General features: G+C 40.8%; 1 protein-coding gene across 12 annotated transcripts in view; it reads left to right on the top strand.

The window, feature by feature from the left end:
• The window catches only part of UNC80 (unc-80 homolog, NALCN channel complex subunit), a 150,010-nt gene that overhangs the window by 77,843 nt on the left and 44,465 nt on the right, over positions 1-27,702 (top strand). For 6 of the 12 annotated variants that reach the window (XM_053364995.1, XM_053364987.1, XM_053364967.1 and 3 more), the window contains exons 25-41: positions 334-467; positions 1,726-1,891; positions 7,207-7,410; positions 8,872-8,972; positions 9,926-10,123; positions 10,502-10,609; positions 12,834-12,972; positions 13,963-14,144; positions 15,155-15,286; positions 17,368-17,554; positions 19,260-19,391; positions 20,644-20,787; positions 22,668-22,768; positions 24,299-24,385; positions 25,232-25,415; positions 26,602-26,696; positions 27,340-27,429. In XM_053364995.1, the coding sequence (XP_053220970.1) occupies positions 334-467; positions 1,726-1,891; positions 7,207-7,410; positions 8,872-8,972; positions 9,926-10,123; positions 10,502-10,609; positions 12,834-12,972; positions 13,963-14,144; positions 15,155-15,286; positions 17,368-17,554; positions 19,260-19,391; positions 20,644-20,787; positions 22,668-22,768; positions 24,299-24,385; positions 25,232-25,415; positions 26,602-26,696; positions 27,340-27,429 (2,384 nt within the window). The remainder of the gene's footprint in view (positions 1-333; positions 468-1,725; positions 1,892-7,206; positions 7,411-8,871; positions 8,973-9,925; positions 10,124-10,501; positions 10,610-12,833; positions 12,973-13,962; positions 14,145-15,154; positions 15,287-17,367; positions 17,555-19,259; positions 19,392-20,643; positions 20,788-22,667; positions 22,769-24,298; positions 24,386-25,231; positions 25,416-26,601; positions 26,697-27,339; positions 27,430-27,702) is intronic. The other 6 variants (XM_053365028.1, XM_053365017.1, XM_053365013.1 and 3 more) reach the window with 3 other exon arrangements.

Genomic DNA, 27,702 nt, shown 5'->3' with positions numbered 1-27,702 from the left:
AAAAATGTGTGACATTTCTGCTCTGAGAAAAATGTGTGACATTTCTAGAGGTGAGCAGGGTCTAAGTGTATGCATTTCAACATCAGTATTCATAGAACAGTTTGATTTTGAGACCACTGAAATCCTGTTGTTGTTGAATTACCAGTGCTACCTGGCAATAACAGCAAATGAGATTGTTAGTAAAAATAGAAAAATATTGCAAGGAGGCCATAGTGTTCCATATGCAGCTTGTATTGTGTACCATGTGTGGTGCTGTCCATCTGTTTTTAAATATGTATTTTTCCTAGTGCTATTTTTAATAAAACCAATCTATATATAAATGTCACTTCTTAGGTACTGTGAACCCCACCAAATGTTGCTGTCCTTTTGCACTGAAGATGGCAGCATGTCAGCTCCTCCTGGAGATCACCACATTCCTTCGAGAGACCTTTCCCTACATGCCCAGGCCACGGACGGAGCCTCTTGTGGTGAGCAAAAGGCAGGAATTTACTTTGGAGACAATCTAGGACAGGGAAAAAGAAAGAATAAGCACAAGTTGCAGAATTGGAGGGGGAAACCAGAAAATCAGCTGAGTAGCTGAAGAAATCTATTGTTAAATTCTTGTCAGGCTGCCAGAAAGGCCCCTCCGTCTGTTGTCTGATGCTGTAAGCAGACCAGGCACAATGCTTGCAGTGATTAACTTTATTGCCCCGAGGTCAAAGAGTTAGCACCCAGCACTTCCATCAGTTAAGCAGGTCAGTTGCAGAAGCTAAAGTTCCTGCCCCTTCCGTCCCATATTCATCCTCCCTCCATGCATTTTTTTCATTGTGACTCAGCTTTTCTTAACTGTTTCAGCTTTTTCTGGACTCTTCGTTCCTGTGCTCAGGGTGGGGATGGGGAACAAGCTGTATTGCAGAGCAGGAGACACAGCTCCTTCTCCTTCTCTATCAGTGTCTGTGGCTACCTACCTCAGGACTCTCCCTTTCACCAGCACACTCTGCCGATGATTCCTCTCTGTCCTACCAGTCTGAACCTGGCTCAAAGTCCCCTTTCCCCACAGGTGCCTCCTGGACCACTGGCTGCCCCCACTCTTCCTCATCCAACCAGTCCCTGACAATTCATGAGAAGCGAACAGACTCTCTCACCCACTTGGCGGGCGGGTGGTTCAGCGGGAGAGGAGGAGGCAGAGGACTGGAGGGGCAGCATTTTCTTCTTTGCCTCTAGCAGCAAAATGACCTGGGCCAGCCCTGATCAGTGTGGTGTAGGAGACAGTGTATGTACTTGGAGCTAGGGAAAGCTGGATTCAAATCTCTGCCACACTGTGAAACTCACTGGCTAACACTGGGCACAGCCATCATCATCGTCATCATCATCATTATTATTTTAGTTTCTACTCTGACTTGCAGGGCAAGTGATCACAACAGCAACTTACAATAAACATGTGAAAAGCAATGCAACATTGCATAAGTAACATTTAATAAAAACAGTATCAAGTAAAATTATATATAGGTGGCTGGCAATAAAATGCATTGTCAACTTAACCTATTCCTTGTGGTTACTACCAGGGTAAATTGAGATGTCCCTATGTGCATTGCTCTAAGCTCCTTGATGAGACAAGTGAGGTTAGAAGATACAAATGGAGAAAACAACCTTTCTGATTGAGTTTATCGGTCTTTTCCTTAACATTAGAATAAAACTTGGTACCCATGATATTCACGTGCTTCTGTGGTTCATGTAATATTTTAGGACCTGGAGAGTTGCAGGTTGCGTTTGGACCCTGAGATGGATCGGCACAGGTATGAGAGGAAGATCAGCTTTGCTGGGGTTCTGGATGAAAATGAAGATTCAAAAGATTCCTTGCACAGCAGCAGTCATACCCTGAAATCTGACACAGGTTGTGAAGAGAAGAAAGGTTTGTTGCCTACTAAAGCTTCAAACTTTTTCCAGGTCTATTGTTTAGCACTGGACTTCTATGTCCTAACTTTCAAAATTGTTTTAAGAAGCGGGAAGCTATGGAGCCACATGGCTGAACCATCACTAGCCCCAAAATATGTTTACTCTTAAGGCATAACTCACTGTGGTTGCTAAAGCCAGCAGAGTGTCTATCATTGTAATGCCATTTCATGCACACGTGCGCACGCACACAAAAACAGCCTCTTGGTTCAAGTGTTGCAATACAAAATACAATTAACAGTTACTTATACAACACTATTTTGGACAATAAGTAATAGTTCAGGGTATGAGATGTAGCATAGAAAATTGAGACAGCAAGCTGTTTACTTTTTTGAAGTCTCACAATGTAGAAATTAGGGATTTCAAAGGAGCAGCAGGCTTTGCTGCCATGAAGAACCGTAAGTCTTTGGAGACACTGACTATATTATTTGGCTGCTTTCTTGAGACTCCAGCAAGTACCTGGCAAATCACCCTTCCTAGCTCGAATCTGTTTGAAAACCTGGTTTCCAAACATCCTGTCTCTTTTATACACTTCTGTATATGACAGATGTCTGGTGCACAAGATAACGAGGCAGCTATAATTTGTTCCTGCCTATTGCTTCCAGTCATCCCTGCCATGGTTTCTGTCCTTCCAAGATAGCAGAACCCCACTTAGAAGTATATAACTCAGTCTTAAACTCCTCAGCACGGGACTTCACAATGCATGAAACCAGATGCAGCCCTTGAACCATATATGGTGACACTGCCCCTGCCCCCTGTCCAAGGGCTTGATAAACCTGCCTTGGGAATTGCAGAAACAGGGTTTGCTCAGCTTATTAACTCACAAGTTGTACAGTCCCGTCCTACAATTCTCAACATATTTAGGTGGAAGTAAGTACTTAAGTAGAGTACACTTTCAAGTTAATGCTTAAGATCTCCACCAGTGTAGGTTCAAATATTCTAAAACTCTCCATGAGTATGATTACATGGAGTAGTAACACCAGACTCAGCACTACCATGCTGATGAAACACCATTGCCTAATAGTGGTTTGTGTAAACACGGAAACCCATTTAATACCTGTTGCATTTGGGCAGATCACCAGGAAGCAGTGCTTGACGAACATGGTCATCCTGGTCCAGACATTACTTCCTCCACACAACTGTGGCCATGGAGATGTGTCTCTAGTTTCTTTGCCTCTGAACTGGCACAGTTAAGCTGTTGGCTTTGCCAGAATAGCTTTTTTAAACCAGCAGAGAGATCCTGTTTTATGGCAGTGAGCAATGAATTTCTCTTATTTATTTGTTTTTTGTCACAAGTCTGTTCATTGTAAATTGATTGAAAGCATCACTTTGCCTGTGATTGGCTTCTGATTTACATAGGAAATTGGTTTCTAATCTCTGTGAAGTCATCTTCTCTTGGCAGAATTGCATACTATATGTTTTATCTGTCTTTCACGTTAGTAGATACTGTTGATATCCTATCATCATTACAGATCCCCAATCAAATCAAGTAAAAGAACCCCAGATGCTTCTTGCATTATGTTATTTGCATACATTACAGGTTTTTCAAAATCTGCATAACACCAATTTATTTAAAGATATAATTAAATATTCTAAATATAGCTACATTGAGCTGCATCAGTGGTATAGTATCTGTGTGCTTTTTACATTATTATTTGCAAATTCCTATGAGTCTCTTCCATGTTTACAGATGTACTTGAAGATGACTTGCATGGATGAGTAGCATACACACCTATCTTTCTAATAGTCTCTTTGAACAATAGGTGTGCTATGGAACCTTTTTGGTGTATTTATTATCCACATGAGTTGTTCTCACGCAGCTCTCTATGAAGATACCATATGTAAAAACCATACAGAGCAACAGTGCAAATTCAGTATGCAAATTATACGTGGCATGGCATAGCATTGCAGGTGTTTTGGGCATAGTCACATCATGTGAGTTCATATTGCAAAAGCAACATGGTTCAGTGCAAGATTATTTCTTTTACTAGCCAGAGAGAGGGGTGGGGAGATTTGTACCTGGTCAGATCATTTTTCCAGCCCAGACTTGTAATGGTTTTCTGAGGACCCAGGCAGTCGTCTTTCACAATCAAGCTACTTGTGATTTTCTCCCACCCCCTTTCTTCTTCTTTTTTTTTGTTAGAGAAGCCCATGCTTGAATTTGGGACCAGAGCATAGGCTAATATGATAGAGACTATCAGTAGTAGTGACTTGTATGAGTTTCTGGAGGTTTGCAATACTCAACTCTACTTTGAGATGAGTTTCATAGCCTCTGAATTATTTTCCAGCTCAGGTTTTAATCTGAGCTGGAGAAAAAATACATGGGAGGGAAGGAGCAGATTTTGATTTCCTCAGAAATAAGTGGAACTTCCTCATGATTCTGAGGGAGTAACTGATGTGAGCTAGGAGAAACTCACCCAGTTCAGTACTAGCCACTAATTCTCTTGAAGGCATCACAACACTTTCTGTGTATGTGATTTTGGAAATGCAGCCAGATTTCTAGAATCTACCTTTCCCATCATTTTAGCATTGAATTTTTCTCTTCCTAGCATAGCTGCTCACATTGTTTAGTTCTGAATTAATTATCAATTGCCTATTTTTACTAAAATTACCCAACAAGGCAACATAAGAATAGAAAGTAACAATAAAAATGTATATAATGTAAATTCAGTAAAATAGATCAGTTCAGCAAACACACATCAGAATGTAATACAATCATGCTTTCAGTAAAAGGAGCTTTAATGTGTTGCTTAACAATTGCTAAAATGCAGTCCCATGTAAAAAAAACCTGTTCAGATTTGATTTTGTTGTGGCACAAGGGATTTCTGTATGTAAGACTAGATTGCAGATGGTAGATTGTTAGTAAGATGCTTTATGACACTTTGGAATTGACTATGATGAACATATTCAATTGTTTTATAATTTAAATTATTCTTTTCTCAAATTTAAAGGTAACAACATTTGCAGATCTTGACAAAGGCATCTCTTGTTATTGTTCAGCTAAAATCTGTTATCTGATTTTTCTCATCTGCAGTGACAAGGACAGGCTTCAAATCACTTTGAAAACCATTAACCTGTTTCTTCCTTTCACACAACATTCACCTCACTTGTATGATAGTAACTTTTCATTGATTGGGCAACCAAGGTGTGTTTTTAAAACTATGTAAAAGCTATGTTTTTACAGTCACTGAAAGGTGGGTCCTAATGTAGATATACTACTTAGGGCTAATTAGTAGTCTTGGAAAATATATTTATTATTGTGAACTAAGCTGTGTACTTTACTACCACAGTGTTGTCTATTGTAGATTATTTGGGGGAAGTCATGACCAGCTAGTATAAATCTTGCACAGCATTGCAAGACTGAGTCAACAGATGACATTGCATGTCATACTCTCGCTCCCATTTTTTTTAATTGTTGTTTTTTTGGTCTGGATAAATAGGAATAACAGTGACATATTTTGTAAGGTTGTTAGCCAGTGCAATGCAAATTATAAAGCAATTGGAGCATTTTACATTCCGATCAGCATACAGAGGACTATAAGTTTTACTCAGTTTGTTGTGCCTTGCTCATATTAGTGTCTGCAGGATGCTGCTGTTGTTCTTGTTGTTGTTCTTGTTGTTAACATGTTTCCTAGAAATAGTTTTTCATTACAGGAGATCTTAACCAGCACTAACCATCAAGCAAACTGGATTTTAGCTTCCAGTCCATCACAAAACAATAAAGACTTCTGCCTTGTAGTTTCTTAAAGTCGTTGCTACAAAAACCTTTATCAACTATACATGACTTTTTTAGGAGTATCAAGTCCTCTTTACTTCATGCATCAGATGAAGAGGACTGTGGTCCATAATGAATATTTTAGGTTTTTTAAGGCACTGCTCAAAATTCTTTGTGATTATCTCTCTGGCGGTGTATCACATGACCTGTTTCCAAGTCATTCAAAAATATTTCCCTAATTGTGGTAGCTCTAAAATGCAAACACAGTTAAATGCAAAACATAGCTAAGACAATAATGCTAGAGCCTGGAACACCTCTGAGCCGAACTGCGCATTCAACATGGCAGAGTGTCAGTGTGTCTAGAAATCAGAAGGATTCTCCCAAACCCATTTTTTGTTGAATTTAGACATATCTCTTCTCACCACTGCACATTTCTCTGGCCTGCCCCTGCTCAAAAAGTGACAGCTATCATTTATCTACATTGCACCTGTGCAGTATGTTCATCTTAAGTAAATGTTCAGTTAAGTGTTGCAACATTTGGACTTGCATAATGTCATGTACTGCCTTAAAGCTGAGTGGAAAACAATGTGTAAATGACTGGTGCTTCAAACCATTCCATATCTTTGTGCTCATTTAAAAACACACACACACACACACACACACACACACACACAAACCTCAGCATCCACAGATGTCTTTAATGCCTGAAAGCTGCTGAAAGGAGTTGGACTACATGTTATTGCTTTTTCTGTAAAATTCTGCTGAAGTTTAATATACAAAAACAGCGATCTGTTCAAAGGTAATACCGAAACTGGGCAAGCAAAGTAGACTCTTAGCTTCAGAAAGCAGGCTGCCTATTTACAATCATGAATGCTGCATGATTGAACACTGTGATTCTATAACAAGATTTAAACAACCTTCTGCTAGCAGGAGGATAGGTTTGCCCCTGGCATCTTGTCTACAACTCAGTCATTGGTAGCCAGCAATTGATGTAAATGCAATGGTGTAAATCAGGCATGGCCAAACTTGGCCCTCCAGCTGTTTTGGGACTACATCATCCCTGACCACTGGTCGTATTAGCTAGGGATGATGGGAGTTGTAGTTCCAAAACACCTGGAGGATAGAAGTTGTCTCTCATCATATTGCTGAAGAATAAATCTGGAGCAACATGGGTTTTTTTTGAGGGGGGTGGGGGGAGCACAAATTGTAGCTTTGATTGTTTAGCTATGGGGTTTCCAACAGTGCTTCTTACACAGCATTTTCATGATACTAATGACTGAATTGAAGGATAATAATTAATCTGAGTAACAGGCAAGAAATATGTCACATCTTTGCCAAGGTATCCCTGACTGGATGATTAATAGAGCTGCATTGGCATTGGCTTTGGAGGGAGCCTCTTGCCGGTCTTCCTTGAGAGAAGGAAAGGCTCTGCAATGCAGGATGGGGGGATGGAGGGGTAGGAATATAACTATATATATCTCTATATTTAAAATACAATTATAATTTTTAAATGGGGATACCTAAGGGGGAAAAAGTCCTTTCTTATTCTTTTAATACAGTTCCCAGCAGGAAGATCAGGATAGGAGGCTCCCGCTTGCTCCAGATTAAAGGAACCCGCAGTTTCCGGGTGAAGAAAGGGGGTTCCCTGTCCAGCATTCGCCGGGCCGGCAGCCTAAAGAGCACCAAGTTATCACGTCAGGACTCAGAGTCTGAGAATGAGGAGCTGCAGCTGTCCCACAGCAGGGACACTGTCACTGACATAGGTAACATAGATGAGCTGGGCTAAAAAGGGAGCGGGATGATGAGGCAGCATCTTGAGCCTGGAAGCAACTCAAGCAGGTCTAGGGAAGTAGGAAAAGGGCTTGTAGGCTAGGCAGACCCTCCAGTTATTTCAGCTGAAGTAAGGAGAAGTTCACACTTTTTGCATGATTTAAATACATGGCAAGAGCAGAGATTGAGTCCTGCCATTGGTACACGAGGTAGTCAGATCTGTTCCACTCAAAGGATGCTAAGTTTTAAAAATCTAAACGTTCGGTGCATGGACTCACTATACAGGCATTTTCCTGACTGCCAACCCGATGCATGCCATGCTTAGAAAGGTATATATAAAAATACCATATATTATATATCTATATGGCATATAATAGCTGTGGTATTTTATATATATACACACACATATATATATACATATCTCAATATTATGTACTGTGCATATAGCTGTATATATACAATATGTATATATTATGCTGTGTATGAGATATAAATATATGTGTGCTCGTGAATCTCCAAAATATTAGTTCCCAAAGATTTCACATACAGAAAAGTCAGGAACAGATAAATCCTGCACTTGAATCTCCTTTACCCTTCTGGTCTCAGTGGCATTGCCCATGCTCTTTTCTTCCACAGGGAAATTTGAGTTCAGCCAGCTACATATTCATTTAAAGAAAGGGCAGGGAAGAACTAATTGGAAGTAAGCCATGTCTCTTACTAAGCCAATCCTAATGTTACAATCTCCAATACTCAGATTTTGTGCTAAAGGTCTGGCAAATTGGAAGGCCCATTTGGCAATAAATACATCCAGGAAACTCTGGGGTCAGAGAGAGCCCTCCCCCTGCCTTTGTCCTCTAGCTTTTGTCAGGATTTTTCCCCCTTTCATTCCCAGGCATTTTAGAGTCCTTTGATGGGACCTTGTAGGGCTGTAGCCTGTATGCGGCAGCAGTAGTTATAGCAAAAGTGCTGCCGCTGCAGGACCATACATTTGGTGTTGTTTTTTAACCACAGAGCCCAGTCAATGCAGATCACTGAAACCAACAATTTTGCAGCATCTTGACGATGCAATAATTCTCCTTCTCTTTACTTAACCCTCCCCTCTTCCAGAAAAGGGAGTAACGTTTATCCCTGATTAGTTGTTCTTTCAATGGCTGTTATGAATTATGCTTGTAATTTCCAGCCCAGCGGATAATCGGGGCCATAGAAGAAGGTTGGGTTGGGAATGAGAATAAGGGGAAATGTCTGACATTTGTTGAGAATAGCCAATGTTACTCCATCAGTGTTTGGCTCATTAGGCTGGTATGCTAATGGCATGTCATTTCTGGCACCCTTTAGGACATGTAACATTAAGAAACTGGCCTGGATTACAAGCATATACCATAGTTTTTTTATAAAAAAAACACAGGAAGCATGAAAAAACCAAACTACTTGGGTGTATCTTTTTTCTTTTGAAGAAGGAAGCCCTTGGAGTGCAAGTGAACCCAGTATAGAACCTGAAGTATTAAGCAGCACAGGCACCGAAGAGAACTATCACCGGAATATGTCTTGGCTGCATGTAAGTAGAGATCACTGGCGAGGTCCTAGAATCTCAGCTTGTTGCACACAGAACTCACAGCTGATCATCAGGGTAGAGTTATATGTTTTTGGCCAAATGGTGACCCCCCCCCAGCTACTCCAGTGTTTGCTCTCCCCTTCACTGCCCAAAATTCCCATTGAGACAAGTTAAGGCATCACTTTTTTGGGACGCGGGTGGCACTGTGGGTTAAACCACAGAGCCTAGAAGGTCGGCAGTTTGAATCCCCGCGACGGGGTAAGCTCCTGTTGTTTGGTCCCAGAACCTGCCAACCTAGCAGTTCGAAAGCACATCAAAGTGCAAGTAGATAAATAGGTACCGCTCCGGTGGGAAGGTAAACAGCATTTCCGTGCACTGCTCTGGTTTACCAGATGCGGCTTAGTCATGCTGGCCACATGACCCGGAAGCTGTACGCCGGCTCCCTCAGCCAATAAAGCGAGATGAGCGCCACAACCCCAGAGTCGGTCACGACTGGACCTAATGGTCAGGGATCCCTTTACCTTTAAGGCATCACTTTAAGAAAGTGTAAACCAGGCTTCCTCAACCTCGGCCCTCCAGATGTTTTGAGATTACAATTCCCAGTGTCCCTGACCACTGGTCCTGCTAGCTAGGGATCATGGGAGTTGTAGGCCAAAAACATCTGGCGGGCTGAGTTTAAGGAAGCCTGGTGTAAACCCCCAAAGTGAAGAAAGGTAAAATTAAGTCGTTCCAGACCTCATGGCCAGATGTAAGTCAGCAACAAATCAAGTCCCATAAGTTTTTCATTCATTAAATATAGTATTTTTTCCGTGCATTGAATGCTGAGCTGAGCTTATTTTGCTTTTCACTGATAAATTAATTTATAGCTATATTCAATATTTTCTTTGTGGTCTTTTCTTGGTACAAACATAGCCCTGTATCTCTACTGAAATATCTGGGCATACTTTTTGTTCCAGGTGATGATACTGCTATGCAACCAGCAGAGTTTCATTTGCACCCACATTGACTACTGCCACCCTCACTGTTACCTCCATCATAGTCGCTCTTGTGCACGCCTTGTCCGAGCCATCAAACTCCTGTATGGAGACACTGTGGATTCACTCAAAGAGAATAACTTAGTAAACAATGTGGCTAGGAGCAAAAAACAGAAAGAGGTAAGCAAGCTGACAAAATACTTCTTGGTTACATAAGCATTTATTCCAGTTAACTCAGCTACCCAATGCATATTAAACTATTGCATGGGCATTTCTCAGCTTTTCATAGCATGCTGGCCAGGGAAACTTGTACTAGCATGATATTTGGATGTGAGATCAGGTTGCAGAAAAGGGAGGGTATTTCAGCTAATCTCATTCTCAGAAGTCATGTCACTCATGTCCTGAGAACCAAAGGGAAAGTTCCATAATTCATTGCGTGTGTGTGTGTGTGTGTGTGTGTGTTAGTAATAGGCACCTTGTGAGATCAGTTTCCCCCCACAAGTAAGGTGGCCTCTAAAAACATTTTTAGAGCATTTCCCCCATCCAATTCTCTTTCAGTGTTCAGACAAGTCATGCCTGAGAACACCCTCCTTGAAGAAGAGAGTGACAGATTCCAACCTTGAAGGAAAGAAGGATTCTGGAATGCTGAAATACATCAGGCATCAGGTAATGAGTGTGTCAACTACAGCACTGACAGACTAGCTAATGGAACATCATTTTTTTGCCTTTAATATATGTGTCCCCTTGAATTGGGCGGTCCACGGCATGTCTGTGAAGAACCCTTTAGAAATTAAATTCCATGGAATTAAATTTGTAATGCAATGAAATACAATATAAGAAATAAAAGAAGCAATTAAAATATAATTAAAAACACACAGTGCATTATAATTTTTACAACAGACAGGCTGGGGGCAGAATCATTAAATGGTCCACCAAGGTCTTCAGCAGTTTTCAAGTGGTCCGTGGTTGGTAAAGATTGGGAACTGCTAGATTAGGCCATTCTTGCAAGACTAAAAAATGCTAGCATTTTCTTCCTGTGCTGGTGTACTGGAACCAGGTAGGTTTAGCTTCTCTTAGTACTTGAAGGCAGGAGCTTTTAAGTTGCCTGATACGTTGCATGATTTGGCCCTGTGCTAGAGTCAGTCTTTATAGTAGTAGGTACGTCGGTCTTAATTTCAGATTGTTGAGTTTGAGCCCCACGTTGGGGGAAAGATTCTTGCATTGCAGGGGGTTGGATGAGATGACCCTCAGGATCCCTTCCAACTCTGATTCTATGAATCTCTTGATTCTATTAATATGTCCAGAATAGATTATAGTTTTTTTCAGACAAAGGACTGTGTTTTCCTTTTCAAACAGTTACTTGGTTTTAAAAATGCACTCATAATATGCTGTGTTGCCCTAGCACTGAACACAATATTTTTTAGCTCGGTATAAGAATACAAAATAGCCAGTGGCCTGGAAACAGATTCATTTGAGTTGATGTTTGATCATAGATACATAATTAATATCGGGGTCATTAATAATAATAATAATTTATTATTTATACCCTGCCCATCTGGCTGGGCTTCCCCGCCACTCTGGGCGGCTTCCAAAAAAAATTTAATGAAATACGTATTGGATTTAATGAAGGAGCTGTAAGTGAAATGTAATTTTCCTTTAATTTTTTTTTAAAATTAGTTAATATATAAAGAACAAAGAAGCATGTGCATACCTATATCCCTGGTCCTTCGGACAAGAAATACACTCAAAATTGTTAAATGTAATATTCTTGAATTAGGCAATGGATTTCATTCTTTCATTTGTTTGTTTGTTTGTTTAATACCCCCCATGAGGCCTCAGGGCAGCTTATAATGATAAAATGTTATTGGTATCCATCTCGCGAGAGACAATGGATGTGGGTCCGTGAGGTGCGTTAGGAGCACCGACGTGACCTCTGCAAGGCTCAAGCCTCAAGTGTGTATTGAGATCCCGGGCTGCCCAGACAACAAGACCCTCCCTCTCGGGCTCACTGATGTGGTCCATAGGAAAGAAGAGCAAAATGTTTGGCATCAGCTTGGCTACAGGAGTTCCTGGAAGGAGGTGTACAAAGCGCCATCCAACTGGCTTAGAAACTCCACTCCAGATTTGTGTAGGCTTTGTTCCTTAGCCTTTTCTTCTCCAAAGATGCCCCGCAAGGTAGTGGAGGTTTAGGATCAGAGTTTCACTTTTTCTAGATGGACTAACTTCCCAGGTTGGCAAGCCCCATCTGCCCCTCACTTCCCTCTAGGATGTGCAGAAACCACCTTCTTGACCATTGGACCCACTCTTGGTCTCTTCCACTCAATCTGCCAGAGCTTGTCTTCACATGCAGCAGAAGTCCCTAACTTCTGCTTGAAACCCATCAGCTACCTTCACCTGGCTTAGCCAACCAGTTGAAGCCATTCCCAGGGTGTGGCCGCTGTCACATGCTGACAGCTTCTAGGAGCTACAGGTGAGAGCTGACTGTAGGGTGGGACCCCAGGGGGACATGTTCTCCACTACAGATACTACCCTAACATCCCATACCCTCAATAATAAAATTCAGCGTTATAGAACAGATAAAGCTGTCTACAACCACAGAGAAGGAAAATGTAAAACAATATGAAATGATTCCATGTATGAAAACAATTAAAAATAGTTCCAGTACAAATGCAGATGGGATAAAAATCTCCACTTATAAGTCTTGTTGAACAAGATTGATGAGGTGCAAGCAGGGCTTTTGGAGAATGCTGCATACTTAAACACTAGTACATAGTCCATGCTGAACTCAGCAGAACATTCTTCGGATCAAGCATGTTTTGGGGCTATAAATGTCCTCTTACTTTTAATTGCTATTTGGCTCTGCTGTACAGCATGATCTCCTTTTCTGCAGGTGATGAGTTTGTCTCCAGCACCTTTGTCATTGTTAATTAAGGCAGCGCCCATCCTCACAGAAGAGATGTATGGGGACATCCAGCCTGCAGCATGGGAACTGCTGCTCAGTATGGATGAGCACATGGCTGGAGCAGCAGGTAAGAATGTCCTCTTCCTCTGGCACTCAAGCCATTTTAAGTGGCCTAACATAATTTTTGTAAAATTCTTCAGTGACAAGTCTTTAAAAAGATGTTTTTGGGTGTGAGGCATTATAATGAGGCTATAATGTTTGTGATTGGACAACATTTAGCTTAGTAAGTCTACATTTGATGAAGAAGCAACAGAAACTGCTTTTGGAAAACCAAACAATTTTAATTTTCTGAAAATGTCAGGTAATGCTAAATAATAATTATATAGTATATCTCTTATCTGTTATAGAACTGCAAGTACTTTCCAAACATTTTGAATGATTTCTTTGCAGTTTTACACACTTTATACTTGCCAAGCAAATTATATTCATTTATTCAAAATATCTTTTGAATTCTCAAGTAATGTTACAACTTTTGAGCATCCCTCATTTTTGGAATTTGCAAGATGAAAAATTCAACTTTCTTTACCAAGCGTGCAATATTAGTGATCCGGGTTTGGCAGTGGTACAGAGTCCCATAGCAGTTCCCCCTGCTCCCCCAGCTTTGGATCCTGAGAATTTTCTGTCCCCTGGAACAGTCGTGTTATTCTGATATTATGTGAGCCCTTGCTTATGCTACTACATGTACTAAGACAGTACACATACACACACACACACACCCTTTCTCTTCTTGCTGCATGTAGTATTCATGCTTTCCACACAGGAAATTTATAATGAGTGGCCCACAGTAGCTCCCCATTTGCTGCCAGATCTGCTCATAAAACAGCAGTTTCCTAACCATTTACTCAAAGAACCAATCAAAGGCATAGTTCTGAACTACATCCTCCAGAACTGCTTTTTAAAATTAAGGTGTCTCCCAGGTTTTCTTGTTTCTTTATGAGTATGTCATTAAAAAACAAAGAATTTTACAGCAACACACACACACACACACACACACACACACAAACATAAGAGGTTAAAAACAGATACGCACCATTCATGAAATATTTGCTTCCTGCAGCTGCCATGTTCCTTCTATGTGCTGTGAAAGTGCCAGAGGCAGTGTCGGATATGCTGATGTCTGAATTTCATCACCCTGAGGCAGTGCAAAGGTTGAATGCCATTCTTAAATTCCACACTCTCTGGAGATTTAGGTATCAGGTGTGGCCTCGGATGGAGGAAGGAGCTCAGCAAATCTTTAAGGTAAATTGTGACACTGTCTGGTACAATTAAGTGTTCAAGTTGTGGCACCAGAATACACCTTCAAAATCCTGTTTTGTTTTGTTTTCCTTTTTTAACTTTCCATACAACACATTTTTTAGACTTTGAATTTAGACAACCACTTACAGTAAAATAAAATAGAAATTAAAACTTACCAAGAGGCAATGGGGAGAATATGAGACTCCTTTTATAATATGACTATAATTAACACTGTTGACGTCTTTAAGGAGTCTGAAACATTCTGTGGCAATAAATTGAACACGGGTTAAGGTCATGTGACAGCTCAGATTATCCCATTCATTATACCACATCTGATTTATTGGGAGTAGCAGACAAATGTAAGAAGATATGATACATACTCACATCTTATATCCAGCTTTCTGGGAGCTAAGAGGTTATTAAGCTGCGTTAACTTCTGTGAAAACAGAATGCTAGACTAGATAGGCCTTTGGTCTGATACTAGAGTGGATCTTCCTGGATCAAAGCTTTCTCCCCTATTGTTGTAGGTATAGGTGGCTTTGACACTGCGTTGGCCACACAGAGTAACAGAATATGCTTTGTAACCCTTCCTCCCAAGCTGAGGGAGTGTGACCTAGCTAAAGCTGGCGGGACGGCTTGCTCTATGCTCTTAATCCCTTCATGCATTAATTAGAGTTAAACATGTTGCTTATGTGAGGCTGACATCCCACACAGGGAAAAATATGAGGTTATTTTCTTCTAAAAATAAATAAATAAAATGTCTTTCATAACAATAAGTTACTTAGTTTAAAGAATCATTAGCCTTCACTTCTTGTTTCATAATGAAGCTTGTAATTCCATCTTTATCCCATGGATGAAATTAAATGGCCTTTCATATTTGGACTCTGGAACATTTCCTCATACCTGAAACAGGAAATATTTAGTATAGATAGAAGGGATTTGTTTCTACAGAAGCTTTTGGTTATGTGAATCTCTTTCTCCCCCATTTTGATGTCTTGATCTTTTTTCCCTAGATTCCTCCACCTAGCATTAACTTCACACTCCCATCCCCAGTTCTGGGAATGCCATCCGTCCCCATGTTCGACCCTCCATGGGTTCCACAGTGTAGTGGGAGTGTCCAGGACCCAATTAATGAAGATCAATCTGTAAGTAAAAAATCTTCTTGAAGTAGGCCTTATTTTTTGAATGATACGCTGCTTGTGGGAAGAGTGAGACAGTCGCAAAACAAGACATGCAGGTAAAAGGCACCCAAATAACTCCTTAAGTGTCTTTGAAATACATTTTTAGTACATTTCATAGCACATGAAAAATAATGTGGGATGTGGGTTTTTAAAATCATTTTAATGATTCTCTCAATACATGAATTACTATTAATAAGAATATTATATCAACAATATTAATAGTGTTGGAGAAAAGCAAACAAATAGCTCTAGGGATCTTAGATTAGTAACACAGCCATTAAAGCAGCTTTTTTTATCCTGAATAAAAAGACCAAGTCCAGGGACAAAATATAAATACATTGAATTCAAGAAATGCTTTTACTAAAAAGGGATGGAGCTCATCAATAAAAATTGGTCTAAATAAAAATATTTTACTTTTACAGCAATCCTCCAGGTGTCCAATTCCATACAATTCCCTCTCCATGAGAAAGTTCCACTGCATGGGGAGTGTCTATATATGTAAAGTATTGCACAAGCAGCATTGAAAAAGCAGAGGCCAAATCTGCATCAGAATGTACATCTTTGTGGGTGTCTGTTAACCCAGAACCAATATACCCATGCACATGGTAAACCACTTGAGGAAGCCTGCTGCTATAATGTGCATTAGTTTGCAAAAATACTTTTTCATGAGGATAAACACCCAAAATCTTCTGAAGTTGTTCAGAAAAGCAAGGGTATTTGAGAAAATCTGTGGTCTTCCCATGAATATCCAAGAATGAGGGGAGACAAAGCAATTACCGTATTTTTTCGTGTATAAGATGCCCCCATGTATAAGACAACCCCTACTTTTTGAGCCCGAAATAAATAATTGCAACATTCCATGTATAAGATGACCCTCAATTTTAAACAAAAAAATTGGGAAAAAATATACTGTATTTTTCGCTCTATAAGACGCACCTGACCATAAGACACACCTAGTTTTTAGTGGAGGAAAACAAGAAAGCAATGCAAAACCTCTTGAGCGAAGAGGCAGGAGTGCTCCAGCTGCACTCAAGAGGCTTTGCATGGCTATCCCTGAAGCCAGGAGAGCAAGAGGGATCAGTGCGCACCAATCCCTCTCGCTCTCTTGGCTTCAGTGAAAGCAACGCAAAGCCTCTTGAGCGAAGAGGGAGTGCTCCTGCCTGAAGCACCACTTTAGCTAATGGGGCCTCCCGCTGCTGCCGCGCCGCCGGAGCACGATTTCTGTTCTCATCCTGAAGCAAAGTTCTTAACCTGAGGTACTATTTCTGGGTTAGCGGAGTCTGTAACCTGAAGCGTCTGTAACCTGAAGCGTCTGTAACCCAAGGTACCACTGTACTCAGTGAGGGAAAGTGGACAGGTTTGACACATTCTCATTTATTTGGTTTTAAACATATTTTAGGGTTAGTCGGTATCAAACCTCACTTGGAACTGAATTCCAAGGGACTAGAACCTTCCTCTGTTTCGACAACCAGTTCTTCCCCTTTTGGGTGCATTCCTTAGTGATTTCAGTCAGTGTGATAAAATGCTCTAGAGGGCTTTATAGGAGGAGATAAAATGCTCTAGAGGGCTTTATAGAAGGAATAACCTTCACCTTGAATTGAGCCTGGAACCTCTCTTTGACAGCAAGCACCATTCACAAGTACTAGTTGAACCACCCCATAACAAACAATCATGGGAGACAATACAATACAGCATCTCTGCATGCAATGCAGGCAGCAGTGCTGTGATTTATAAACCAATACCATGGCGCCTACTTCCATGTAAAGTTGCATTAGATTGTTGTAATATACCACATGTAGTAGACGTAGTGTGAACTGGCTATATTTCTGATGTACGTAGTCTCTATTAACAAATTGCTTCGAATGTTTCCATAGTTTATTAAGGTTGTTAGTAAATTATGTCCATGTTAGAAACTTAATCAGAATACTCATAAACTGCAAAATGTGGATGGATGGATGGATGGATGATAAATAGAAAATGTGCTGTATAAAACCCAAGCAAACTCATTCACATAGCCTGCCTCCTGCCCAATGGTTTGCTTACAGAAGTCATTTTCAGCCCGGGCAGTGTCACGTTCTCATCAGCGAGCAGAACATATTCTCAAGAATCTGCAGCAGGAAGAAGAGAAAAAACGTCTGGGCCGAGAAGCTAGTCTGATCACTGCTATCCCCATCACCCAGGAAGCTTGCTATGAGCCCAGCTGTTCCCCAAGCGTGGAGCAGGAAGAGGAAGGTGTGATTACTAGAGTCTGATAAGGCAAATGTACTGGGGATGTAATATAATCTTCATAAATTGCTCATGATTTTATTGCAGTAGAGATAATTCAAGGTTACAAGGGATTGAGTGTTGATTCCGTTGATGATTAGAAGTAGGAGCAGCACTTAGTTGCTTTGAGCACAATTTATTAGCATTGTCACCTGTTGAAAAAGACTGAGAGCTTTTTCAAGGTTTGTTGTGAAATGAGCACAAGAAGACTAGAACAGTCCTCATTTCCTTATATTACTTTAAACAGGATTGATGTAGCTATTTTTTTCTTAAAGTAATTGCCCTTGCTGATTAAAAATGGAGTGGGGAAAGTGTTTGTCAGTAAGTAGCATATGACAATAGTCTTTAAATATTCAGGGTTGGCAGCAAGGTCCTCTGGCAGCCTTGACAGGATTGACACTCCAGGAAACTGCATAACCCCAAAAGAAGACAGGAGAAGCTCAGATTCAGTTGTTTGAGGACTGAGGGGGGTGTTATATGGAAGATGGTGACAATGGGAGTTTCCTCCTGAAGCAAATAGAAGCCGTGCCCAATCCCAATAGAAGCCATGGATTAGAACTGTCCTCAGTGCGATCTTGATTTGGATTGGGAACCACCTGGCTGTTGTTGCCAGCTGGCATCCATTTATCTCCAGGGTTGAAGTCAAACCTTCAGAGAGTTACAGTGCCTGCTTTGGAGACCGAGGCTTGTCTTGTTGCAGCTGGGGCAGATGAAGGCATCTGGTTTTGCTGCTATAGGTGCACCATGGTGTTTCTTCTCTCTGTGCTCCTCCCAGCAGTCTGGTTGTTTAAAAAGCATTCAGTTCACTAACAATTGTTAACAACTTGGAATAAAAGTCTGACTTGAGTTTTTCACTGTTGAGATAGGTCATTACAGTAGTAGTAGTAATAATAATAATAATTTTTATTTATACCCCGCCCTCCCCAGCCAAGGCCGGGCTCAGGGCAGCTAATGAGCAATAATAAAAACAAGTTGAATGAATACAACTTAAAAACAAAATTAAAATACAACATTAAAATATTGAAATATTAAAATATTAAAATGTAGCCTCATCACAGGAGGAGAAAGGAAAAGAAAAAAAAAGAAAGAAAGAGGGGGAGGGAATCAAATTGGCTCCAAGCCAAAGGCCAGGCGGAACAACTCTGTTTTACAGGCCCTGCGGAAAGAAATCAGATCCTGCAGGGCCCTGGTCTCATGAGGTGGAGCGTTCCACCAGGCCGGAGCCAGTGTTGAAAAGGCCCTGGCTCTGGTTGAAGCTAATCTAACTTCCTTAGGGCCCGGGACCACTAGGTTGTTGCTATTTATGGACCTTGAGGCTCTCCGTGGGGCAGACCAGGAGAGGCGGTCGCATAGGTATGAGGGTCCTAGGCCGTGAAGGGCTTTAAAGGTCAAAAGCAGCACCTTAAATCTGACCCTGTACTCCACCGGGAGCCAGTGCAGCTGGAAAAGCACTGGGTGAATATGCTCCCATGGCAGAGACCCCGTGAGGAGCCTCGCTGCAGCATTCTGCACCCGCTGGAGTTTCTGGGACAGCTTCAAGGGCAGCCCCGCGTAGAGCGAATTACAGTACTCAAGCCTAGAGGTGACCATCGCATGGATCACTGTGGCCAGTAGACCAGCATAGAACTAGGGTTTAGAAACCAAAATTTACATCTACTATTTGTTCCGTCAGTAGAAGAAGTTGCCAACCTGGCATCCCGCCGTCTCTCTGTAAGCCCATCCTGCACCTCCAGCACATCTCACAGGAACTACTCCTTCCGCCGTGGCTCAGTTTGGTCAGTGCGTTCAGCAGTCAGTGCTGAAGGTAATGCAGTTTAAGACTGGATATTGATCGTCTTGTTAAATGCCATAGATTCTTTCTTGCATTGATTATGTATTTATTCAAAGCATTTATAGCTTCTTCCTCCCAGAGGAAATGCAAACCATCTCAGGGACCAGTCGTTAAAGTTACATGACTGGTTCCGGCAGAGAAGGAGCCCAATGGAGCTGGTTTCTCAGCAGAGCCAAAGGAAAGACTCTGCTTCCCATCAATCACTGCAGCCTGATGGAATGGGTGCTGTCAGGTGACAGGTGATGGGAGGGAAGAGCCTGGTGGAGCTGCTTTGTCTGTTACATACATTTGGCTTTGCTTATAGCTTGAATCAGGGATTTCATTTATTTTTATTTTATTTAAAACCCATTGTGTATTGTGATAGCAGTCCCAGAGTGGCTTATATAAAATGTAGTATGTAGTAAGACAGGAGGAATCAATATATTACATTACTCTCAACAGTCAGAAAAAAACTAAAATAATAAGAATAAACAGGCCCAAATATCCTGCAAATGCCAAAGCAAAAGTTTGATTCTTTAGCTGGTTCCTAAGCCTCACAGGAGTCGGAACCAGCTGGATTTCCCTTCAGAGAAGGGAATTTCATAATTGATGCACCATCACCGAGAAGGCCCTCCCTCAGTTTACTATGTAGTAGGGTAACTTACCATGAGGGCTTCTCTCATAGATCTTAACACACTGGCAGGTCTGTATAGCAGATCATGCTCCTTCAGGTATCTAAGGTACAGTGGTACCTCGGTTTACGAACTTAATCTGTTCCGGAAGTCCGTTCTTAAACTGAAACCATTCTTAAATCCAGGCGCGCTTTCCCTAAGGATGCCTCCAGCCGCCGGTGCCCTTCCACCGTTCGGATTCCGTTCTTAGACCGAGGTAAAGTTCGCAAACTGGGACACTACTTCCAGTTTTGCGGAGTTCGTAAACCAAATAGTTCGTAAACAGGGCTGTTCTTAAACCAAGCTACCACTATATATGGTTTCAGTCAAAGGAGTGACAAGCTTCAATTATATTTATGTATAATTTATGTATGTGGGGGCTCTTAAGATCTCGCCATGCTTTCAAACTCCCTTCTCCTTTTTGAATGCTTGAATTAACTTGCAGTCAGTGCTGGATTAGATTGCAGTTTAGGAATGTGTTTCTGTTTCCATATTTGCAATGTTTTCTTATGGGAAACAGACTCATTATTAAGCGGGACTCCATTTACATTATATCTGTTTGTTTTTCCCCCTAGATGAGGAACACACGACAGAGCACACACCAAATCATCATGTGCCCCAACCCCCACAGGCAGTCTTCCCAGCATGTATTTGTGCAGCTGTGCTCCCTATTGTCCACTTAATGGAAGACGGAGAAGTCCGGGAGGATGGAGTAGCAGGTGTTTTTAGTTTTAAGGGTTTTTAGAATAATTAAAATGAATGTGACAGTGCAGTAATTTGGGCTGTGCGATAAATTGCCATATCGTTGAATACCGGTTTGAAATAACATTGTGATAAGTGTTTCAACAAGGCAACATACTGGTGAACAAAAGGGGGAGACTTAACAGCTTCCCAGGGGGCACCTTACAGATAATTTGCAGATAATTTGCAGGCACCTTATCTCCTGCTTTGTTTGCTCTCTCCCTCCTAACCAATAAGAAATGAGGACAAGCCCTCACACAAACCAGCAAACTCTTTTCAGCTTCACTGGTATCTTTACAGTTACAGAAAGGTAGCTGTGTTGGTCTGCCATAGTCAAAACAAAAAAAAATTTTCTTTCCAGTAGCACCTTAAAGACCAACTAAGTTAGTTCTTGGTATGAGCACACGAAAGCTCATACCAAGAACTAACTTAGTTGCTCTTTAAGGTGCTACTGGAAAGAAAAAACTTTTTTTGTTTTGGTATCTTTACACTTAGAGCTCAGCTATTGATTCAGAGCCTGCTAACAATCCAGGAGGGAACCCCCCCCCCACAAAAAAACAAAGAATTGAAAAGCTCTTCTTTGTCCCCTCACACTCACCCCCACCAGTGGAAAAAAGAGGGGGGGGGGAGTTTTTTATTTTCTGGTGGTGTTTATGTTGTTAGCTTTCCTCCATATCAAAAAGGAAGGGTTTTTTTGTTTGTTTTTTTAAAGGAGACTATCTGGAAAGTAGAATTGCAGCCTAAAACTCTTAAAGCATTCACCCTCCTTTTAGCACTTAAAATCAGTATCTAGCTGGTAGAGAAATCCTTATCTTTCTGTTATAGGCAGAGGGGTTTGTTTTATTGCCTGAATTAGGTCAATTGATTTGTTGCATTCTACAAAATAATTGAAGCAATTTACAGGAATAAATTTTATATAATCACATGGTTGGTTCCATAAATGGTTTGTTAGGGCATTATAGCCATTTAAAGTATCATTTTCTCATGTTGTAACTGGAGCATGCATTTGCCTCCTTGATTCCTAGCACTTAGTGTGCTTTTAAAGTTTTTAGGACTACTGTTACTGTATTCAAAAGTTTCCTATTTCCAGGTTCCATATTTCACTAAATAAGCAGTAATTAAGTAAAAGTAAAATATTGTAGAAGGATCATTGCCATAGCAAAGATATCACTATATAATGTAGTACTATAAGGCTGCAGTCCTAATATAACGTAACAGTCCTGTATTATATAACAGAAGTAAATTCTGTTATATTTAGTGGGACTTATTTCCAAGTAGACCTGTATAGAATTGCACTGCAAATGTGGAACTTCCACTTGGATTTGATATCCCGCCTTTCACTCCCCTTCAGGAGTCTCAAAGCGGCTAACATTCTCCTTACCCTTCCTCCCCCACAACAAACACTCTGTGAGGTGAGTGGGGCTGAGAGACTTCAAGTGTGACTGGCCCAAGGTCACCCAGCAGCTGCATGTGGAGGAGCGCAGACATGAACCCGGTTCCCCAGATTATGAGACTACCGCTCTTAACCACTACACCACACTGGCTCTCTTCAGGCAGTTGTAGAATAGCAATGCCTCAGCTGTTCTAAAGAGCTTTATTGGGAAGCAACTTAAGTTTTGCATGGAAAGGTGAAAACACAGTTGCCATCAGATGGTTCATAATTTAAAATAAACACAAAGAATTGGTTATGTGCAGAAGAGAGAAGTAAACTAAAAAATCAAGTTGATTTTAGACTCACAAGGCTAGGTGGGACCTGGCCTAGCTAAAAAAAAAATGTGAACCATTAGCTATTGCCATGTGACATTTACTTTTTCCTGAAATGGGGCCCAGACTAGCCCTCTCCTTTTGTCTTGTGCAGTGAGTGCCGTGGCTCAGCAGGTCCTGTGGAACTGTCTCATTGAAGATCCTTCTACAGTTCTTCGACATTTTCTGGAGAAACTTACGATCAGCAATCGACAGGTAGAGACTCTGTTTTCTAGTATACAATTAAAATTAATGTACCAGTGGAACTTCTTGTATGTGTTTGTGTTAATGGAAAAATCCGAGGGCTCCCTTGGACAAAAAAACAAAGACACCAACCAGGATAACTTGGAGCAAAACAGCAGCCTGTAGGCTTGGCCTTCATTGAACTGTTGCAATAGAGTGCTCCCCTCACTGGCAGGAGAGAGGAAAGACACAGAAAAATGGTGTGCAAGGCCTTATAAAAACTTTTGAAATTCCCATCCTGTAGGTCAAGCCCACCCCCAGAAACATCATGCATACATCACAGAAAGGAGGAGTTGAGGGAAGGGTGGTGGTGGTAACCTGAGTGTCCTGTCACCTGGCTGGTTCCCTTCTCCCCCTCCCCATGAGTCATTTTCCAGGTGACAGAGGGGACTTTGCAGTTTCCTGCCCCCAGAGGGAAGAGCTGATTATTGTCCTTTGTTCCAGTCCATGCTGAATCCACTCCCATATGGAAGTTCTTTGTGATCTTGATTGTCTTCTGTCTAGGACCATCAGGGTTGGCAAAGCAACTGGGCAGGGCTCCTGTGGATGTGCTGGTATGGTGAAGGGATTATGGCTGCCCTGTATCAACCCTTCCCCATTTTGTAGTCATGGAGTAAAATAAAAGTGGAACAGTGCAAATCCGATGTATGGTTGATTTTCTATGAATTTATAACAGAAGCGTAGCGTATGTAGTGTGTGAGTGTGAGTGTGTGTGAAGTTTGTACAAACTGAATGATTGGGGGGGGTGTTTCCTGCTACATTTGTAATGTTATATTGTCAATGGGTACATAAGAAGATACCTTTGAAACAAGGATGGCTGGGGAACTTCTGGGAAATAATTTTATTAGTGAAACTCACAGCTTTCAGGTTTATTTGAACATGTTAATGAAATATGGAGTTCAGTAGCTGTTTTATAAGCAACTCTTTGTCACTGAGCTATGACCAATTTGAATGGTTAAACCCATTGCTATTTTTCTAGAAAAAGAGCTGCTGGAACTCACCATGAACACCTCCCTTGTTCTCTTAGGAAAACAATGGTGCCCACCTGAGAGGTGTTGGAACTGAGTTCTGGCTGGAAAAAAGCCCTGGTCAAACCTCATATTCTGCCTTTTGAAAACATATTTATCTTAGAGAAATGTTACCTTCATATGAAGGTTTTAACTTTTATGTGTTGATACTAGTATCAAATACATTTATTTATTATTTTTTAAAATGCCCCAAACACTTTGAGACAAGACTAGGATACATAGCTGTACCTTCATTCCAGGTTTTATGGATTTCCAGTTTAGTTAACATGAAAGTGAATGACTGGGAAGCCTGTCCAGCTGGCAGGGGTGGAAGTTGGGTACAATAATTTATCCTAGTAGAAGCCGTGAAGTTAACCAATGGAAGGTATTCATATGTATTTGTGGAGTGGATCCTTTTTGATGAAAAGAGTAAAAGTGAGTTAAATTTTGAGAAGAAAGTAATTAAGCTGAAAAGCAAATTCTGCTCTTATTCTAGGATGAGTTGATGTATATGCTGAGGAAACTTCTGCTCAACATTGGAGACTTTCCTGCCCAGACATCCCATATTCTATTTAATTACTTGGTAAGCTGTCCCGAGTCCCTTGAAGAACCAAAACTGTAACCATTATTTACACATTTCTCCAAAATATAAACACTGGTCTGATTTGCACCTCCCTAAACCCAAGAAAAGACTTGCTGGGTGTTCCCAAAATGTAATAAAGGCAAAATACAGTTGGCTGATATTGTGGTGTTGGTTCTGATGCCCATAGTCCTGTGACTAAGAAATAGAAATACAGGAATCAAAACAAAGTGGACCTGAAATATGATTTAACATTACTGAGAGATGATCACTAAAGATTCAAAAGTTTGTGAAAGAACAGGGTCGCTGCTGTTGCTAGTCAGACAAAGTCTTCATAGCTACATGAATGTCATTCATCAGGCTAGGGGCAAGTTAGAACTCTTTCTCTTGACTGAATCACATCATACAGAAAACTAGATGGGAAGACTCAGTCAAGAGGCTCTTTCAAGCAGCAACATGTGTTCCCTGAGGGGGCTTCACATTCATTATTATTTTTTTATTTATACACTGCTTGATTGTAAAAATCCTCAAAGCAATTTACGAAAAGGTAAAATAATAAAATTGAGAAAAATAATAAAACTGGGAAAACAAGTTAAAATTCTAAAATAGATTAAAATTACCTCAGCTTTCTAAGCATCTGGTAGGCCTGCTATAAAATAAGAAAGTTTTATAGCAGGCGCCAAAAAGAGTACAGTGAAGACGCCTGCTTGATCTCAATAGGCAGGGAGTTCCAAAGTGCAATACATTATACTTTGAAACTGAGGATCTCTAGAGCAGGTCTAATATGTGCGTAACTGGTGCTCCTTGCAGAACTAAGCCAAATGCAGCCTGTATCTTTGTGATTCATAGGTGGGACTGATCATGTATTTTGTGCGCACGCCATGTGAATGGGGCATGGATGCTATTTCAGCGACTCTGACTTTCCTGTGGGAAGTTGTAGGATATGTAGAAGGACTATTCTTCAAGGATCTCAAACAGACTATGAAGAAGGAACAATGCGAAGTGAAGCTTCTGGTTACTGCCTCAATGCCTGGTATGGAATTCACTATACAGTACATAGACTGGAGCCTTTTAGCCGAATTTGCTTCTTATATTTACTTTTTGCTGCTGCAGCACTGCTGTGTTTCTTTCTCATTATTTTTGATGCTCTCCTTTTAATTAAACAATTCAAAGTCAATTCTCTTAAAAAGATAATTTCCAGTTTTAAAATTTAAAGTAGGGTTTTAAAATACAATTATTATTAATAATAATTTAAAAGCTAAACTAAACTAAATATGCCCCCACAAAGGACTTGGTAGGTCAGTGATGGGCACTCTCTTTGGCTGATCAGGCCACTTCCCCACCCTCTTCCAACTCCACTGGGGGGGTTGACCAGAGCGGGTGTATCGGCCACAACATTTGGAGAACTGGTACCCATCTGCAGAAACGACATTTTATTGCAGTGTCCTGCATGACACACACAGACTCACCAACCTTCAAAGCTTGTATGCTGGATTCCTGCCAGAAATAACCAGAAATAACCATGAGGACATACAGTATGTCCTTGTGAGTTCTGTGTTAGCCGTGTCTTTGTAGTGTGAACAACAAAGACACTGATCCAAAAATCATCCTTTTTAACACCCCCCCCGCCGAGTTCTCAAATATTATTATTTTTCTTAGAGTATCCCCTGAGGATTCATAAAATATTAACCACAAACACTTCCTAGCTGTTGATGTCTCTGAACAAAAGATTGCTGTCTACACAATAGAGCCAGCATTGTGTCACAGTTAGCCATGAAACACACTGTTTGACTTGGAGCCAATCATTCTCTCTAAGCCTAACCTACCTATAGAATTGTAGAGTTGGAAGAGACCCTGAGGGTCATCTAGTCTAACCCCATGCAATGCAAGAATCTCAACTAAAGCATCTATGTTTCACAGGGTTCTTGTGAGAATAACATGGGGGGGCATGTACAGTTCCATGGGTTCTGTGGAGAAAGGGCAGGATATAAATATAAACTGAAATATAGACACTGAACAGTGGCTTTGAAATAGTACTTTATTCCACCCCCACCCCTTTTTCTTTTTCTAACAACCATGTATGCTAGGGTTAATATTACCAGTAGTGTTGGTCTTTTGTAGTCTGGTATAGTATATTAGGACATTAAATTATACTAATTACATTGGACTTTGTATTATACTAATTATATTAGGACCATATTATATTATATTTTTTGTAGGCACCAAGACCCTTGTAGTTCATGGGCAAAATGAATGTGATATCCCAACTCAGTTACCAGTCCATGAGGACACTCAGTTTGAAGCTCTGTTAAAGGTCTGAATACTATTTTATTAAAACAATTCAGAACAATGTTTTGATGCCTATATTTTCAAATCCACCAGTATTATGGAAGTAATGAAATATGACGCTTCATTTTTCTGTGAATTATTTGTCCCGGTATCAACTTAGATGTGTAAAGACTGGACTTGTAAAAGCATGCATTTCCTCCAGTGTATGGGGCAAAGAAATAGAGTAAATAAAAGAAAATTGTATTCAACATTAACATGCCAACATGGCTGAAACCAGGCAGCTCTTATCCTAAGCAGAAGGAATTGTTTAAGGACATGAAGGGATTCCCAGCTACCACCCTACTTGTGCCTTATATTCACAAGAATGACCAGTAAAATACTTGCAGAATTACATCAGTTAATATAACTTTTTAAAAAGAATCTCCAGTATTTCAGATCTGAAGCAAATACTTTCATCCTCTTGAAAAACTATGCAGTTTTTAAAATCCCCCTTTCTACAGGCAGTGGTTTATAGAGATGAGATGTGATCACAGGAGGAATTTAGAGTCTAAAATAGATAGCTTTCTTGAATGAAAAAGTATTCTGGAACCCAAATAAGATATTTTAAATTACGGCCTATATGATTTGCTCAAAAGATAACAGCTGCTGCTTATTTCTTTCCATTTCAGGAGTGTTTGGAATTTTTTAACATATCTGAATCCCAATCTTCCAACTATTTCTTGATGGATAAACGATGGAATCTTATTCATTATAATAAGGTGAGACAATGTTTTGTGAGCTGATTTCATGCATTCATTGCTATTGTAAAGGTAAAGGTAAAGGGACCCCTGACCATTAGGTCCAGTCGTGACTGACTCTGGGGTTGCGGCGCTCATCTCGCTTTACTGGCCGAGGGAGCCGGCGTTTGTCCACAGACAGCTTCCTGGTCATGTGGCCAGCATGACTAAGCCGCTTATGGCGAACCAGAGCAGCGCACGGAAACACCGTTTACCTTCCCGCCGGAGCGGTACCTATTTATCTACTTGTACTTT

Source organism: Podarcis raffonei, chromosome 1 (assembly GCF_027172205.1).
Source record: "Podarcis raffonei isolate rPodRaf1 chromosome 1, rPodRaf1.pri, whole genome shotgun sequence".
Lineage (NCBI taxonomy): Eukaryota > Metazoa > Chordata > Lepidosauria > Squamata > Lacertidae > Podarcis > Podarcis raffonei.
The sequence above is the reverse complement of the archived record's forward strand: the minus strand, read 5'-3'. Positions and strand labels throughout refer to the sequence as shown.